The sequence below is a fragment of the Colletotrichum spaethianum genome (assembly GCF_022836535.1).
Source record: "Colletotrichum spaethianum MAFF 239500 DNA, contig26, whole genome shotgun sequence".
Lineage (NCBI taxonomy): Eukaryota > Fungi > Ascomycota > Sordariomycetes > Glomerellales > Glomerellaceae > Colletotrichum > Colletotrichum spaethianum.
The window spans coordinates 618,867-634,055 of record NW_026054796.1 but is presented as its reverse complement, the minus strand read 5'-3'; the positions used below and the strand labels follow the sequence as shown (position 1 = coordinate 634,055).

General features: G+C 51.1%; 1 protein-coding gene across 1 annotated transcript; it reads left to right on the top strand.

Moving 5' to 3' along the window:
- Nucleotides 1-14,687: 14,687 nt before the first annotated feature.
- ColSpa_09137 (uncharacterized protein) lies at nt 14,688-14,954 on the top strand (the record flags this gene model as incomplete). Its single annotated transcript, XM_049275349.1, has 1 exon — nt 14,688-14,954. One exon carries the CDS (start codon nt 14,688-14,690, stop codon nt 14,952-14,954), a length of 267 nt encoding a protein of 88 aa, XP_049131306.1.
- Nucleotides 14,955-15,189: the final 235 nt, after the last annotated feature.

Genomic DNA, 15,189 nt, shown 5'->3' with positions numbered 1-15,189 from the left:
ATAAAGCGTTTCCAAGAAAAAGTCAAATCAATCCTTTATACCGCAATAATAATCTAACCTAACATCACATTTATATATACTCTACTTTCATAATTCCTAACAAACCCCTTATATATCTACCAACAAGCAACAAACTAAGTCATTAAATACCTATATTACACTTAATACCTAGCAATATGCTTCAATACCTCAAGAGGTATATAAGCACTACTGATTACAAGTGATGCTTTATTCACAAATAATAATAAGACATAAAGATCATCCTAAGAATACATTATCTTACTTTTTAGAGGTCTAATCTAGTAAAAGGCTACTTAGTAAAACACTATTATAACATTAACAACTAAAGCTAAGCTCCTTAGCCTTAAATATATTATAAAAAAAACTATTACTCTTAAGCGTCTTTTCTAAAATATATAACTTAAGCTTAGTAATATATAAAAGATTAATTATAATAATAATCAAACTATTTATCTTATTATAAACAAAAGTAACTAAATTTTAACCTATTTATAGCATATTAATATTCAGAATATATAGCTTTAATAAGAATATAGTAAACGTTCATTTAACGTCATATACATACTAACAGATAATATACTAACAAATAGTCTCACCAAGAACCTTACTAAAACAAAATTTAAGCACTTTAAAGTACTCCTTAACTTATAAAATACACAAATAAAGATCATATACGCTAAAAAAGAAGTATTAGTAAAAAAAGAATACCTACAAGCTATTTAAAATTACTATTTATAGCCTACAAGCCTTCACTTCTAATAAGAGCCTAAGAAAGAAGTTTTTTCAGTACTACTAACCCCCTAGAAGTACTATGTACTAGTCTATAAGAAGCTAGTACATAGGCATAGTTAATACAAGCATTAACTAATTAATAAGGCTATCAATTATAGCCTAAATAGCATCTACTTAACCCTTATTTATAACAATAATAGCTATACTAAAGGTAAGACTACTAAACAAAGCTAAACTAACTAGTATATTCTTACTAGGTAATACTAGTACTATCTTACTACACTTCTATATACTACGTTAAATATCCCCTTAAAGAAAGGTCTACTTAAACATAATATAGCTTCATAATATACTAATTACTTAGCTAAAAATCTATAAAAATAATTAAAATTAAATAAATAAATATTATATATAAAAATATATACTTAAAGCTATATTACTATACTTTATAATTAAAAACTCTTAGGTTAAATAATAAAGCTTAGAACCTTTAACGATTATAATATAAGGGGTCTTACTAAGCGTATAACGCTAATACTTAAAGGTCTAGTTACTGCTTACTGGTATATATTAACCTAAAGAGTTACCATATAGTGTACTCTAAACGCACCATAAGCACTCAAAGTCTCTTCAGAAGGCAGGCTCTAAGGTCCTAGCGCATACCTCCTTCTCCTCCTCCTCTTCATCCTCCTCCTCCTCCTCCACCTCCTCCCTTAACACAAACCCAAAAGCAGCTATCTCTATTTAATAAAATTAGTAAAAAGTTTAAGTTAAATAGAAAAAATATAATATACTAGCTAGCTACTAATCACAAAAGGCCCTTAAGACTATATTAAAGCAGGCTTAGGCGCTAAAGGAGAGAAGCAACTCTAAATCATCCTTATCCTCACCTGTGGTACCTACAGGGAGGTCAGCTAGAAAAGGAGGCTATAAGCCGTCCTCTTTAGTATTAACCTCCCTGCCACCATAGCCTCTAACAAGAGGAGTCTACTCTTACACATCAGTACCACTTGAGATACAAAGGACCTAAATAAAAGATAGATATACAAGAGGAGGAGAGACCACAGGCTAGTCACTAAGGGGATCAAAGGAGCTACCGCTTTCCCTGTCACCTCTACATACTTTGTTACACTTCTTAAGTTAAGCTATATACGCCATGGCAATATAGGTATACATAATAGCCTTCTTATTAGATTTTAAAGGCATCTATTCTTAAACGTTAGTATTATATAAAGAGCCTATAATATAAGCGAATACATATATATATAGTAAAAACAATAATATTTTAAACGTATAATTATTATTATTATAAATAAAAAAAAAAGAAAAAAAAAGACTTTTTTATTAAGCTAAAAAAAAATAATATTATTAAAAAAAATAAGTATTTAACCTAATAATTAATTAGCTAATTAAAAGCTATTAATTTAATTAAATTATTTAAAGGTAATAAAAAGAAAAAAAGTAGTTTTTTTATTATTAATAACTAAATATAGTATTATATAACTATTTCTTTTATATTTATTATTTTAAAAGTAAATATTTATATTTTTATTTATTTTTTTAAAGTAATTCTTTTATATATAGCTATTATTAAACATATAATAGTTAGAATCTATTGATCTACTTAGGGGGGTATATTATAATACCCTTATATGTATTATATAGCCTTATGAGATTTGCGCCAGGCCTAGATTAACTATTAGTCCAGTCCCTTTATGCAGATCCACTACGCAAAATACATATTTATTTGTTTTAAACAAGGCAATCCTGCACATAGAAATCTAAGCCGTTTTCCTTATGTCTTTTCCACCCTAAGTGGTGACTCTACAACACCTTTCCGTTACAAATGCGGTGTAGTGTTGATATAGTGTTGATATAGAATACCATCGGCATGTAATATCATTGGTAAGAGGTTGTGTTGAAACGTTTCGTGCAAAAGTCTAGAATAGGGAGCAGCATATCCCGGGATGCAGGCAAGGTCAGGAACCAATTTCAGAGGGAGCTGCGTGGATGTAACCATATTTGGTGATTAAGCTCGAGGTAATACTAATCTGCACCGTCAAAAACGGACAAAATATGTCGCAAATCATTCCCTTCCCGCCAGACAGCTGACCAATCCAGGATGCCGGTACGGGCAAGGTGCATGGATTCGGTGTTTGGTGGACTTCCATCGACGACATCCCGGCGCCGGACTTCCACCGGCTTCGGTGACCAGCTCCGACGCGCGGGGTCGTCGACGGCGTCCCCCACAACTGTCTAAAATTTACATCGAGAGCTTGCCTATGTCTACTACGCGGGCTGACCCTCGCTACCGATCAGGTGAGCCAAGATTATGCTTCCGCGGCAGCATTGGTCCGATCCCGTATTGATAGTGATCAGATGAATGGAAGCTGTATTCGCCTGAGGATATTATCGCAAACCATAAGGTCCCGCGACCCTGCATTGCTTGCTGGAATCTTCTGCTCCCGGAGCAAATCCTCCGAAGGAATAGCACGCGCCGCGGCCCCGCCGCACCGGAGCGGGGTGCCGCGGGACGAGTGCGGCATCACGAGGGTCACGACCCCGGACCCTCGCTTTGTCACAAAACAGACGAAATCTTGAAATTCGGCAAAATAGATGAAATGGGCATCAATAGGATGTGTCTTGGCACTTCCATCCCGTTCCTAAGTCAGCAAGCTCCCCCAGGACCCCTCGTCAGCTGTGCAGCCAGACACCTATCACGTGAGGTTACTTCACCCTGCATGAGAGGCCTAGCACTACACCCTTAATCTCAGGGTCTTGGACTAGTTTGGCTGACCCCTAGTGTAGCCTCAATAACCATGACGACCTCATTTTTTCTGGTAATGTGTGAGAGATGAGGCAACGGTGCACTCGCATCAAGTACGTGGTGGATTTTATGTCTTGTAACACAACGAGACAACCAGACCGTCTCGTCGTTGCATTGCTGAGACGCACATCCTCCCCACGACACCCAGCGAAACGAGGTTGGGACTCGCAGACTGAAAGAGCCACCCCCAGCTTGGCGATGCTACTATGTATGCGTGCCCGCTTTTCCCAACGTACACTCCCATCGTCATCGGGCTTCCAGAACCTACAGCAAAGCTCCAGATTCGCAAGGGTATTTCCAAGGTTGCAGATCGAAGACAGGCCCTTAATCTGCTCTCCCGGCGGTCAAGCGTGCGCGGGCTGTCATCATTGTACAGTGGTGCTGCATGCCATCTGGTCGATGCCGCGTCTAGACCCCGAAGATCCCACACGCGCGCACACCCTCCCCCCCCTCCCGGTCAACACCTTCTCGGTTGGTAAAGTCAGCGTTCCTCCCGTTTGGGACTGAAGGTCCGCTGTGCCGGCGGGACCCTCCGGGGTGGGAACGACGTAGGAACTATCGCGAGATGAAGCGCAATGCGGACGATGAGGTGAGGAGGGGGCAGGGCAGAAGGAAAAGTCGGTATTGCTTTAACGAGGAGACACTGCGCGCCTAGCGCGCAGGACGATATGGAAAGGAGATTGCATGGAGTTACTGCCACCCCCCGGACGAGAGTGGACGATATGCCGTCCAGTAAGACAGGATCCTCTTCACGCCTCGGCATCGCGTCCTTTCGGAGACGGACAAAGTTCCGCTGAGACCTTCAACGTGCCGTGGCTCCGTCGGCACCCGTCATCGGTGTGTCTTGGGCTCGCGGGCCCCTCTCGGGCAGGGAAGGACTTGACCGGGAGCGAGGAGATCGGAAGTCGATGAACTTTCTGGCGACGTCCGGAGATGGATGACGGGACGAAAATACTGACTTTGGCTCTGAGCTTCATGGCCGGAGAGACTCTCCGCAGTCGACGCATACAATGCCCTCTGGGCCCATGAACACTTGTTCACCCACAGAGACCCGCCGATTCACCAGCAGCCAGGATGGGAGATGGTACTGTATCACACGGGACAGCGCTTCCTCAGCCCCTCTTTTGGGCAACATCTGCATAAAAAACAAGAAAGATATTGCCAGGACACCGCCGGTTGGACTGCCAACGACGACGCCGACGAGACTCAGCTCAAAGCTGCAAGGTTCCCCCGAGAGGAGATCGGCACACGAGGAGACTGGACGGGACGGGCAGAAAGGGCAGAAAACTCATAGAGCCGCACCAAGGCCTGGCTGTCAAGAAGTAAGAAATGCGGAGTACCTGGAGAGGATCGCCTCTCGTCGAAGACCAAAAAGCTGGGATCGCCGGCAGCCCGCTGGCAGCGGCATCCTGGATCCCAATGAGGTCGAAGATGGTCTAGAATCGGTGAGGTGGTATTCAGAGGACCTTCGTTCTCCGTCAAAGGCATTGATCAGCACTGGTCCCCAATGATCTCGACGCCCCGGTTCATGAATTTCTCCCCGAGCACCCCTCTCCCTGTCAGAGCTTGGGAGGATCCCTCGCCGGGGCGGGTTGGCAGGAAGCGATTCGAGGCACGATCGGCGATGCTCAAATATGGGCACTCGGGTGGTTTTGACTGGAGCAAGGACCGGACGCTGGATCCAGCTGGAGCAGAGTTGGAGAACTCCTGGAGAAAGCTCCGTATGCAGGAGGCGAGATGCCCACACCAGCTTGCTGGCTTTGCCGTACCGGCGCCGAGCAGCAGATGATCATGGCGAAGACGCGCAAACAGTTGGAGAAGAAAGAGTGGCTCGGTGTCCAATGGGAGCAACGACCGAGCGGAATGGCAGCTTTGCTTATGCTCTGACACTCGATCGATGAACGGAATGACAAGCAGACAGGCATCGAGGCCACCTGCGACGGTAGGCATTGGTCGCCGATAGTGTCGACGCCGCGCCGAGGTTCGCGGGCCCAATAGAAACAATAGACAACGCCTGGCATCGGGTGATGGACAACTTTCATCTCGATCGCAGGCAAGCCAAATCTGCATCAGGTGCACGGTTAAGTGCCGCGTCTGAGAAATGGGGCCCAACGTTCGAGCAAGCAGCCAAAGAGATCGTTTGCATGGGGCTCAAAGTTATAAACGGGCTCGACTCAAAGCAGGAAGAAATGCGCCGGACCGAGTCAACGTTGCGTCTAACGCAAGGGCGGCCGAGTGGACAAGCAGAACAAGTTTTGACAGGGAAGATAGTGGGGAAGAAGGAACGAAGGAGGGAAAATAATGAATTGGGGACGCCCATGGATGCGAAAGAATAAGAATTGGGGGGGGGGAAAGCCATCGATCGAGATGGTGAAAGGGAGCCGAGGGTTGGAAAAAATTGGCATGTCATCGAGATCCCAGGGTTGAGGCGGCGCGCGCGGCGCAAGCGCGGATGGGGCGCCCGCCTCCGTAGCGTAGGCGCGCAAAGAGAGAAACAGTGGCAGAGGCACATTTGTAGCGTTTCGATCGTGTTTCGATTCAATGGCCGATGTGGAATCATGTGGTTCTTTTGTACGGGCAATGAGACCCTTACTCCCGCTCTCCTAGTGGCGGACGGGACGGCGCCGAAAAAAGGGGGGAGTGCGACGAAGAAGAAAAGAGGTTTAAGACGCTATTGAAGAGAGGGCTAAACCTACACGTCTAGTTTGTTGTGCGATTTGGATACCGTTCTGCTGGCGCGATGCACAAAGTCGAAGAAACTGCCAATGCCAGATGGCAGGGAGCCCATTTTTGTGTGCGTGTTTGCGCATGCCACACCCGCATTCCCGTCAACCGGCTGCAGAGGCTTGTCCCAGGATTCAAGACCCTATCGGCAGTCCAAGGACACGTACACACCTTGTACAGCGGACCCCTGACGTGTCTTCCTTTATGGTGTCGTGGAACTGCTGCACAAGGCTCCTGGAGTGAAGGAGATAGGTAGATGAACGATAACGTACAAGCCGAGAAGGTTTGATATCAACGCATACTGGACTGAGAGTGGGGGATTTCTTGGCTGTATTAGGTGACTCCCGTCGACGATTGGCACCCTGTTCTCGTGATGCTCCGATTGCCTCTCTCGCAAGGCAGATCGAGCAGGAAACACAGTTGAGACTGTCGCTTGGCGGTCCGTTCCATGCGTATCATCGAATGTTGGTGCGTATTGGCCCGATCGTTGCCTGTTGATGCGCTGTTCGTGTGCCCGATCCGATGCGTCTACCGCTCCGGCGCGCGTGCTGTGCTGCTGGTAATCGCGATGGCTGCCGTGCTTCCATGATCAGTCGCGTCCGTGGATCGTCTGTTCCCGCAGGCTGCATATTTGCATAGACGATCACCGACAGGATGAGGGAGGTCTTCCATCGAAGCGAGCGCGGGTTTTGGGGCCTGCGTCAGCGCCCAGAGATGATGGGCGAGACAGACAAGCTCAAGACCAAAATCGACAAAATCTCCACAAAGTTACCTGTTTGCTGGGAGCAGAGAGGCGAAGAATAACAGAGGGGGCCCCCCCGCCGAACGGGTAAGGCTCGATCAAACAATGTCGATCACCTGTGCGCCATTGGACGGAATTCGCTGATTGCCCTGATGGAATTGTTCGATCGGTTACAACATATCGATGGTCGCTTGAGGGAATGTCTATCCCTACGGGGAAACAGGTCCGCGGTGGCGAGCAAGTACGCATTTCGAATTCCGAACCGAGTTTTATGTGTATCCGCTCTGTTCCCCTTCTCTTTCCCCCTCCTTTGTGCACATCGACGATGTGATTCTCCCCCATCGGCGATATTTGTCTGACACCCGTGACAAATGGAAAGGAGGTGCGCAAACGCGACCCGGCAGCTGGGGACCCGAGGACGCTTTTTTAGTTGACAGGAGAGCACGTCAGAGACTGTACACGCGCCCCAAACATGCAAATACCCACCGGAGAAACGACCGGGCAAGTCAAATATTGAAAAATGACTCCCAGTTGATGTGGATTTGATAGGCGGGGAGAGCACGATGGGGTTGTGGAATCGGTTTGCAGGATGGGATTCTTCGTCCGATCACGATGCACTGCAGAAAATTGCCGATAGCTGCTCAAAAGCCCGATGGGCGATTTGAGTCTGCCCCCCCTCTTCCCCAAGCATTTCTCTCGCCGCTAGCGCTCCACGATGTTAGTGCAGTAGTGTAAAGGGTACTACGGCAAGGGACACCGGCGTTATCCCGTGGCTGCTTAGACGAAGGAAAGGAAAGAATGCAGATAGATAGATAGGATTATTATTCACCAAACCCTCGCTCGCGCGATCGGTTATCTGCCACAGTTGACTGATTTCTCAGCAAGGGTCTTACCCAAGGGACGAAGAGTCCGTTCAGTATCCCGCGGCCTCGAATTCTTCGATCCACGCTGATGATTGGGTGGCCGCGTTGACAAGTCAGAGGTCAAATGGGCTAAATGGGCTGGGCATGAGACGACACCAAGAGGAGGCCCAAGCCCCCCGCTCCATAGAGGGCGTGAGCCTCGGGGAAAATGTCAAGTTTGAGTTGGAGCAACGCAGGGTTATGCACTTAATGCCCGGAAAACCTGAACGCGAGGGAGTCTGGATGTGAACACTCCTGTTCGATGCCCAGCACGGAGAACGCGGGCGACCCTGTCCGGGGGCGGGGTTATGGGGTTTAGACAACGGCATTCGCATTGCATGGGTAATCCGAAGGCGAAGCTGAGACCGATGATGAACACCGGTAGAGAGACGGACGGTGAGCAGGAGACAACATCAGAGTCTTTCCGACGCATCCATAGTGGCCATGCCAAAGAGGAAAGACTGGAGCACAACAACTGATGCTGCACGTAGTCATCCCGATGCAGCGACCCGGGTTTTGTGCCGCGTACGTTTCCCGCTATGGACATTGAACAGAGCCTCGCTGACGAGACATGCGATGCCTGCCTTTCCGATGTGACTGTTTTGCAAGTCTCGGTTACGGTTAGCGGCAGCGTTGGTGACTCCGTTTGGCTGGCGTGGTTCTCCGGCCTGTTCTCCTTCTAGAGCTTATCATCTCATCTTCAGCGCCTAGTAGGATAAGCACACTAGTGACTACGATGACGACTCATCAGGGCGCGTAGCGAGACAAGGGCGCTGCTGCAGCCACAGCCACAGCCATGGGCGTTCAATGGTGAGATGCGGGAAGGGGAGGTTGAGGCAGTTACATGTTACATGGCAAGGGGGTTTAGCATACATGGAGCTTGCGCGGTCTTGCATGGCATTCTTTGTTTGGCGATATTCCAGCATCAAAGTGGGATGCGGGATTTGAACATGAGCCGCACTCAACCACCTCGTCCCGAGTAGGTGAGAGGATACCGGGGTAAGGGAAAATGAATCCAAATCCACTAGCAAAGAGCAGCGGGACGGCATGCACGGAGTATTGACTACGGTTTGGTAGCGCAATACCGTCTTTCCCTCCCGACGGACGATGCTTTGCAAGATGGCCGATGAGGGCAGGTTTTCGATGCGGAGGTGTTTGGCCAAGGGCCGTCCACCCATTCCCCGGCAACGTTGTCGCGCGCATAGTTGTGCAAAAGTGACTCTTGGAGAATGCTCGGCGCCGAGGAAAGGCTCACCCAACGCTTGCGTGGTGGTTGGTTGGCTGAGCGTCCTGGGAGCCGTCGCGTGTGTGTGACTGACTTTCTGTCACTGAAGAAGCGAAGACGCGAGAAACTCTGCGCTCGCATACAACGCTATCCGAGTGGCCGACGTATACGGTTTTGACTCTGTCCTACAGGGGGGGATAGCTGACAGAGAGATGACAGTAGCGAACTCGTGACCCTATAGAGGCAGCAGTCGGGGAGGAAGGAAAGTTGGGACGGTGGGAAGATCAGGCTTTACGGTGACGCCCCACGGCCACACAATACAAAACAGAAAGGAACCACCCAGACCGTCTGAGCTGAAGAAAACGGGACCCTGAGATGAGAATCGCAGAAACCGTGGGAGATCGCCAGGGTGGGCGTCTTGGTATGCAGCCCGAGGGATCGAGAGTTTGCGGAAGTCATCAGAGTCTAGCCTCCTCGGGTATAATTTCGTCCTTAGTCAACCTATGACCATGTGGTTGACGCTGCGTAACTGTCGGGGCTGCCGTCTCACTGTCCATGGGGACCGTGGGACCGTCTCTCATGTCTGCTAGTTGCATACGACGGACAATGGGAAATACGGCACACGCCCCCCTCGGATTAACGCAAGTCAAACGTGAAAAGGAGGGGACAAGGCGCGGCCAAGGCAGCAGCTGCATTGGCCAATCATGGGACACCCACACCACTCTGGCTAGGAAGTCTTGGGGAAGCCTTGGAGTAGGAACTACCGCCATCTCAAGGTTGTGGTCGTGTGTAGCGTATGCTTCTGGGCGGCGTACGCACAGACGGGCCTTCTGTAGGGCCAAGATCAACACTCCCGCAAATGATATGAGCGGTCTGGTCTAAGGGGAGACTGAACAAAGGGGACGGCGCGCAAGGAAGAAGAGAAGGGCAGCTAGAAGAGGGGTAAACTGAGTTTTGTGCGCCTCCATTAGCATGCTGCGTACGGACGTACAAACTATCTCCGACGGGGGAGACGGTAAAAGAGGGGGAGGGATTGGGAATCTGAGAATGCCATGGCGGGAAGTTAAACCCAACAAAAAGGCGCGCAGGAGGGAGACGAAAACAAACGCCGAAGGAGGGCTGCAAACTGCGAAGACCGTGATCGTGTGACAGACTGACAGGGACGGGCAACGACAGGGCATTCCCACGGGCTCTCGTCAAGTGACTGATGGCAGTTGGGGAGTCGGGGAGAAGGCATCCCCGGAGCGTACAGACCAAGTGGTCCAGACCTTTTGTTCGCGAAGGTTCCTGGCCGCGAATAGAGTTGACACCTCTGTTCCCCCCTTTTCTGTGGATTGGAAGGTTTGATGGCGGTGCAATTGGTCAGGCTCTCTCGGAAGCAGCTCGGCGGAGTCGATTCAATGCCGGTGCCGTGTCAGCCACGATGGTTTTTTCCTTGGGCGATGTAGTTGCACTCGCCCATAGCCGCAATGATGGACACAAGGTTTATTCTTTTTCTCCTCCACCGATAGTGTTTCTCTTTGACTCATTCTCATAGCACTCCATCGCCCTGCAGTCGGCCTTAATAGTCTGCTGTTTCAATAGCACGAAGCAACGGTTGTTGGGGGCCGGTTGGGACCGGAATAGCAACAGAAACAAACATTCGTTGGGTAGAAAATAGCTCCCCGGGCAAAGCAAAATTGATTGAGCCAACAAGCGGCCCACGCGTCTCTCGGGGAGACACGTACGTTACAAACGCGCCCCCGGAAGCCCACTGCTGTCCCATTTCCATTCTTGTGGTTGGTTTCGTCGGTCTATTTTGCATATCTCAGCCTCCCGTCGGGACCCAGTTCTCGCATTTACAAGAGACGACACCACATGTACGCCAAACACATGCCTCCAGCCCGGGTTCCCGAACAAACCACAGTTCGCCGACCAGGCAGCAGAATGGGTGTGCCGTGGTTGCCGTCGGTTCGACGAGTGCTCTCGAACCTGCGTCCGTTCGGCAGGCCGGGACATGGGGGCTCGAACGGGAGCACAAAGGGGACCCCGAAAAAGCCGCGAAACTGACAGCTTCGCCTTTTGGCATACACAGCCTCTTTCAGTACGAGGGGTAAGGGGAGAGAGAAACGTCGGCCGGGCTCGCGTGACAGGGATGGCAGCCAAAAGGGCAATGTCAGTCAGATGAGGATGCGAAAGCCCGCCCGTACGGGATAGAACGAGAGCACATGCGAGCGCGTGTTCGCACTCGTTGCTTTGGGCCGCAGAGGCACCGCAGCGAAGGAGCATTGGTCAAACCATATTTCCGGAGGGATGCTCCCAGCTCATATCGATCAACAACTAGCGTCTGGCAATTCCGCGGGCCCCCAAGGACCCTTGGACAGCGGTCGTTTGCGACAATAACAGCGGAAGCTCGCATGGTTCGGGCCCTCCGTCCCAAGGGCGGGCCCCCGTCAGAGTTTCGAAGTCGAAGAGACGTTCCCGCGAAGCGAAGGTACGCGCAAAGGCAGCTCATCAATCCGTGCGGCCCTCCCCCCCTCCTCGCCATGTTACTGCGTGTCGTCCCATCGCAGGCCCACTTGACCGAGAAACGGCGGTGCTAGCGAGTCTGTAAATTACAACGAGGAAAAAATAAACGGCTTCCCGCGAAGATCATGCGACCGAATCATCAATCCCAAACGGCATGGGGGGGGGGGGGACGCGCAGAGAGGTTATATTGATCAAAGGAGCGCAGGAGTCTCCAGAAGGAACGAGACGGTTTGTTCTCCCACCGCTCCGCTCGGGGCTCCGTCGTCGATCCGGGGTGGCCCCCGTCCGCGAGACTTGGCTTTATATCGATCCCCTTTACCTCAGCTCGCGGATGCACAGCAGAATTTATGTTTCTACGTGACGGCCACCACTCACGTCGCACGCTGGTTGGCTCATGGTAGCAACCGTCGTTCTCGTCGAGGCAGTTAGACCAGGGGAGAATGCAACGGTAGATAAGTGGATGGTTGGATGGATGGATGGCGGCTCGGGATTAATCAAATGCCCACCCCACGATATCGAGATTTGTCCATGGCTGGCAGTACCGAGAAAACATGAAACCTCTGCCCGCCATCGTTCCAATCTTGAGCATCTATTCCTCCGATCCTCACTTCCGTGCCCTTGCTTGACGCCCACCACTACCGACGGGGCCCGCGAGGCCGTCCTATGAGAAGCAACGGGTCGGTCTCCACGGAACACAATGTCGGCGACAACGTTCATGAGAGGGAAAGTAGCCCATTAGGAGAAGGAGTCAGACTTCATGGGGAGGGCAGGGTGAACGGCACCACTGCCGGAATCCACGCCACGGCCTTCATGGCTTTCCCCGCCGCCATTTACACACGTCTCCCTAATCCCTCTCTCCCCTTTTGGGGGCCTCCCGTCCCACCCTCCACAACCCCGTCCTATAATCGAGATGCGCAATCAAAAGCCACTCTTCACCGGCGTCTCGGACTGATGAGCTGTCTGTGTGCTCGTGGGAGGTTCCCGGGTAGGCGAGGGGTTATCGAGTGATGAGATGCTTGGACGTCCACATGCCAAATGTGCCATAAACCGCGCGGCATATGGTAATGAATAGGGAGGGCGCCACGGGGAAACCATGGAGCGTTGGGCGGTCCAGAATTCTGATTGATCACTTTTCCCCCATGGGTTTGGACCCTGAATTCGAGCTCCTGCTCTCCCACATGCGAGATGTATTAATGTGCCGACATCCCCCAATGTCCCCGTGCTGTGCTGGGAAACGAAATTGTTACTCCCTTCGACACACTCATCAACAGGCGGTTGTCTCTGTACATAACTAAAAAAAAGTCTTTGATCAGACTCCTCAATACGACTGGCTCGTTTGCGTCCCGTAGACTCTCTCCACCGGCTTGGAGGAAATCACCGAGTGTTTGTTGTCCATTGTTACCTCACCAACACGCGGACAAGTCATCCCGCCGAACCCACATCCATCCATCCTCGAAGGATATCCGTACGTACCGTACCACACACACACACACACACACACACACACACATACAAACGCTTGCGCTGTGCCGAGTGAGCAGGCCTCAGAAACGAAAAGAAACAAGCCAGAGGAGCAGGCCTCAGAAAGAAAGAAAAAACGATTACAAACGCCCTGCGCTGCACCGGCGCCCAAAGGAAGCCCATTCGATTACGACTCCGGGTACTGAGCCAACGAGTCGATATCTGCCCAATCGACCGCCCGGTCTTTCCAGTGCCATTTCAGGTTGCTGCTGCCAAGCTGCACACGCCCATTCAACTCCCCTCGATTGGCGCCCCGGTTGAGCGAATATACTCGTAAGACCCGCTTTTACCTCCGTTGTTGTGTTTCTTGCATATAGCAATGCACTTATGCACAGCCCGTTTATGAAGAATGAAAAAAAGACACACCCCAAACTAACTCCACACCTTTTACAGGGCGAAACGCTGACGCAGGACTTATTTTACGGACTTCACACCTCCGTAACATCAACCCACACCGTTCTCCAAATCGGCATCGAAACCGTCTCGTCTGCCTCCCTACCGTCTTGCAACCCACGGACTGGCTTTTTGGTCCTCGGCTCCACTCACACACCATCTCGCTTGACGCGAACGCAGATACGCCCACCCGCCGTCCAACACACCAAGACGAGACACCCCTCCGTCTCCCCGTCTCTCCGTCTCGCTCCGCCTCTCCGTCTCCTCTCTCTCTCCATTCTCCCTCGCTATCCCTTTCCACGCACAGCTCACCCCCCTTCCTCGGCTTGGCTGGGGGCTTGGTTGCTCTCTCAAGAGTCTTGTGCCTGACGTCGCACCCCCCTTCCACTCCCCTCGAACAACCGTGTTCCCTGTCTTCTGACTTGAAGCTGGGGGCTTGGCTTAGGCTGGAGAAGAAGAACAGGCACACGCATCATCCTTGTCCGGCTGGGCTGGCGCTGCACCACCCACCCACTGCTCATAGCACAACCTGCACAACTCCCCGTTCCTCCCTCCATCACGTTCGGACACGGAGGTGACTGAGCGACCGCAGCTATCTCCTTCGCTGCCTGCTGCCGACACTTCCAGAGCACTCTTTGCACATTTCGCTTGCATTATTACGCTGGGCTGCCATCACCGTCTGGTCTCCCTCGTCACCCACACCCACACCCACACCCACATCCGCACCCCTCTGCTCAGAGTCACAGATTGCACCCCCAGCTCTCTCTCTCTCTCTCTCTCTTCTTTTTTTCTACCCTCCTTATTTCTTTTTTAACCCTCACCCCTGTCTCTCGCACCCCCCCGTCAACCAACCGACACCCACACCCCCCTTGGGCCTACACTCTCTCTTCTTCGTTCCTCCCACGGTTTTGCTCTCTTCTCTATATATCATCAAGCCATCCCACACCCACATATCCAGACCTCACTTTCCACCCAACTCTAGCCTCTTGACACCAAGCCAAACTGCCAGCAACATCCGCACCAAGGGCAAACACCCAACGGCTTGCCAACACTCAACCAACAATCAGCCATCACCAACACACCTACATCATCATGCCTTCGAGCTCGCGCCCTTCCAAGATCCACTACAGCTCCTCGTCTTCGTCCGACTCCGACCTCTCGTCCGCCTCTTCATCCTACAGACACAGCATGGACTCCGTCTCAAGACCGATTGCCTCCGTCGAGGTCCTCCGCTGCCTGCGCTGCGCGAGGGCGGTCGAGGCCACCTCAACAGACGACTCCAGCTCGACCGGCATGGTCCGCATCGCCCACAACCTGTACTACTGCGAGCGCTGCGCCAAGATGGTCGGCTACAAATGAGCAGCCGCCGGCATCACGGGGATGCATTTGGGTCTGACGGGACAGTAAACGAACGGAACCGCAATCATCTCTATTCCACCATTTCACGGGAGTTGTAAGCGCAAGCACACGGTAGCGGCTTACACCACGGACACGCGCCATCACCACCACCACCACCACTACCGCCACTACCACCAGGTCGTAGGAGGTAGACCTTCGACATGCACCCTATGTCATCACCGCCCAGATCGAGATG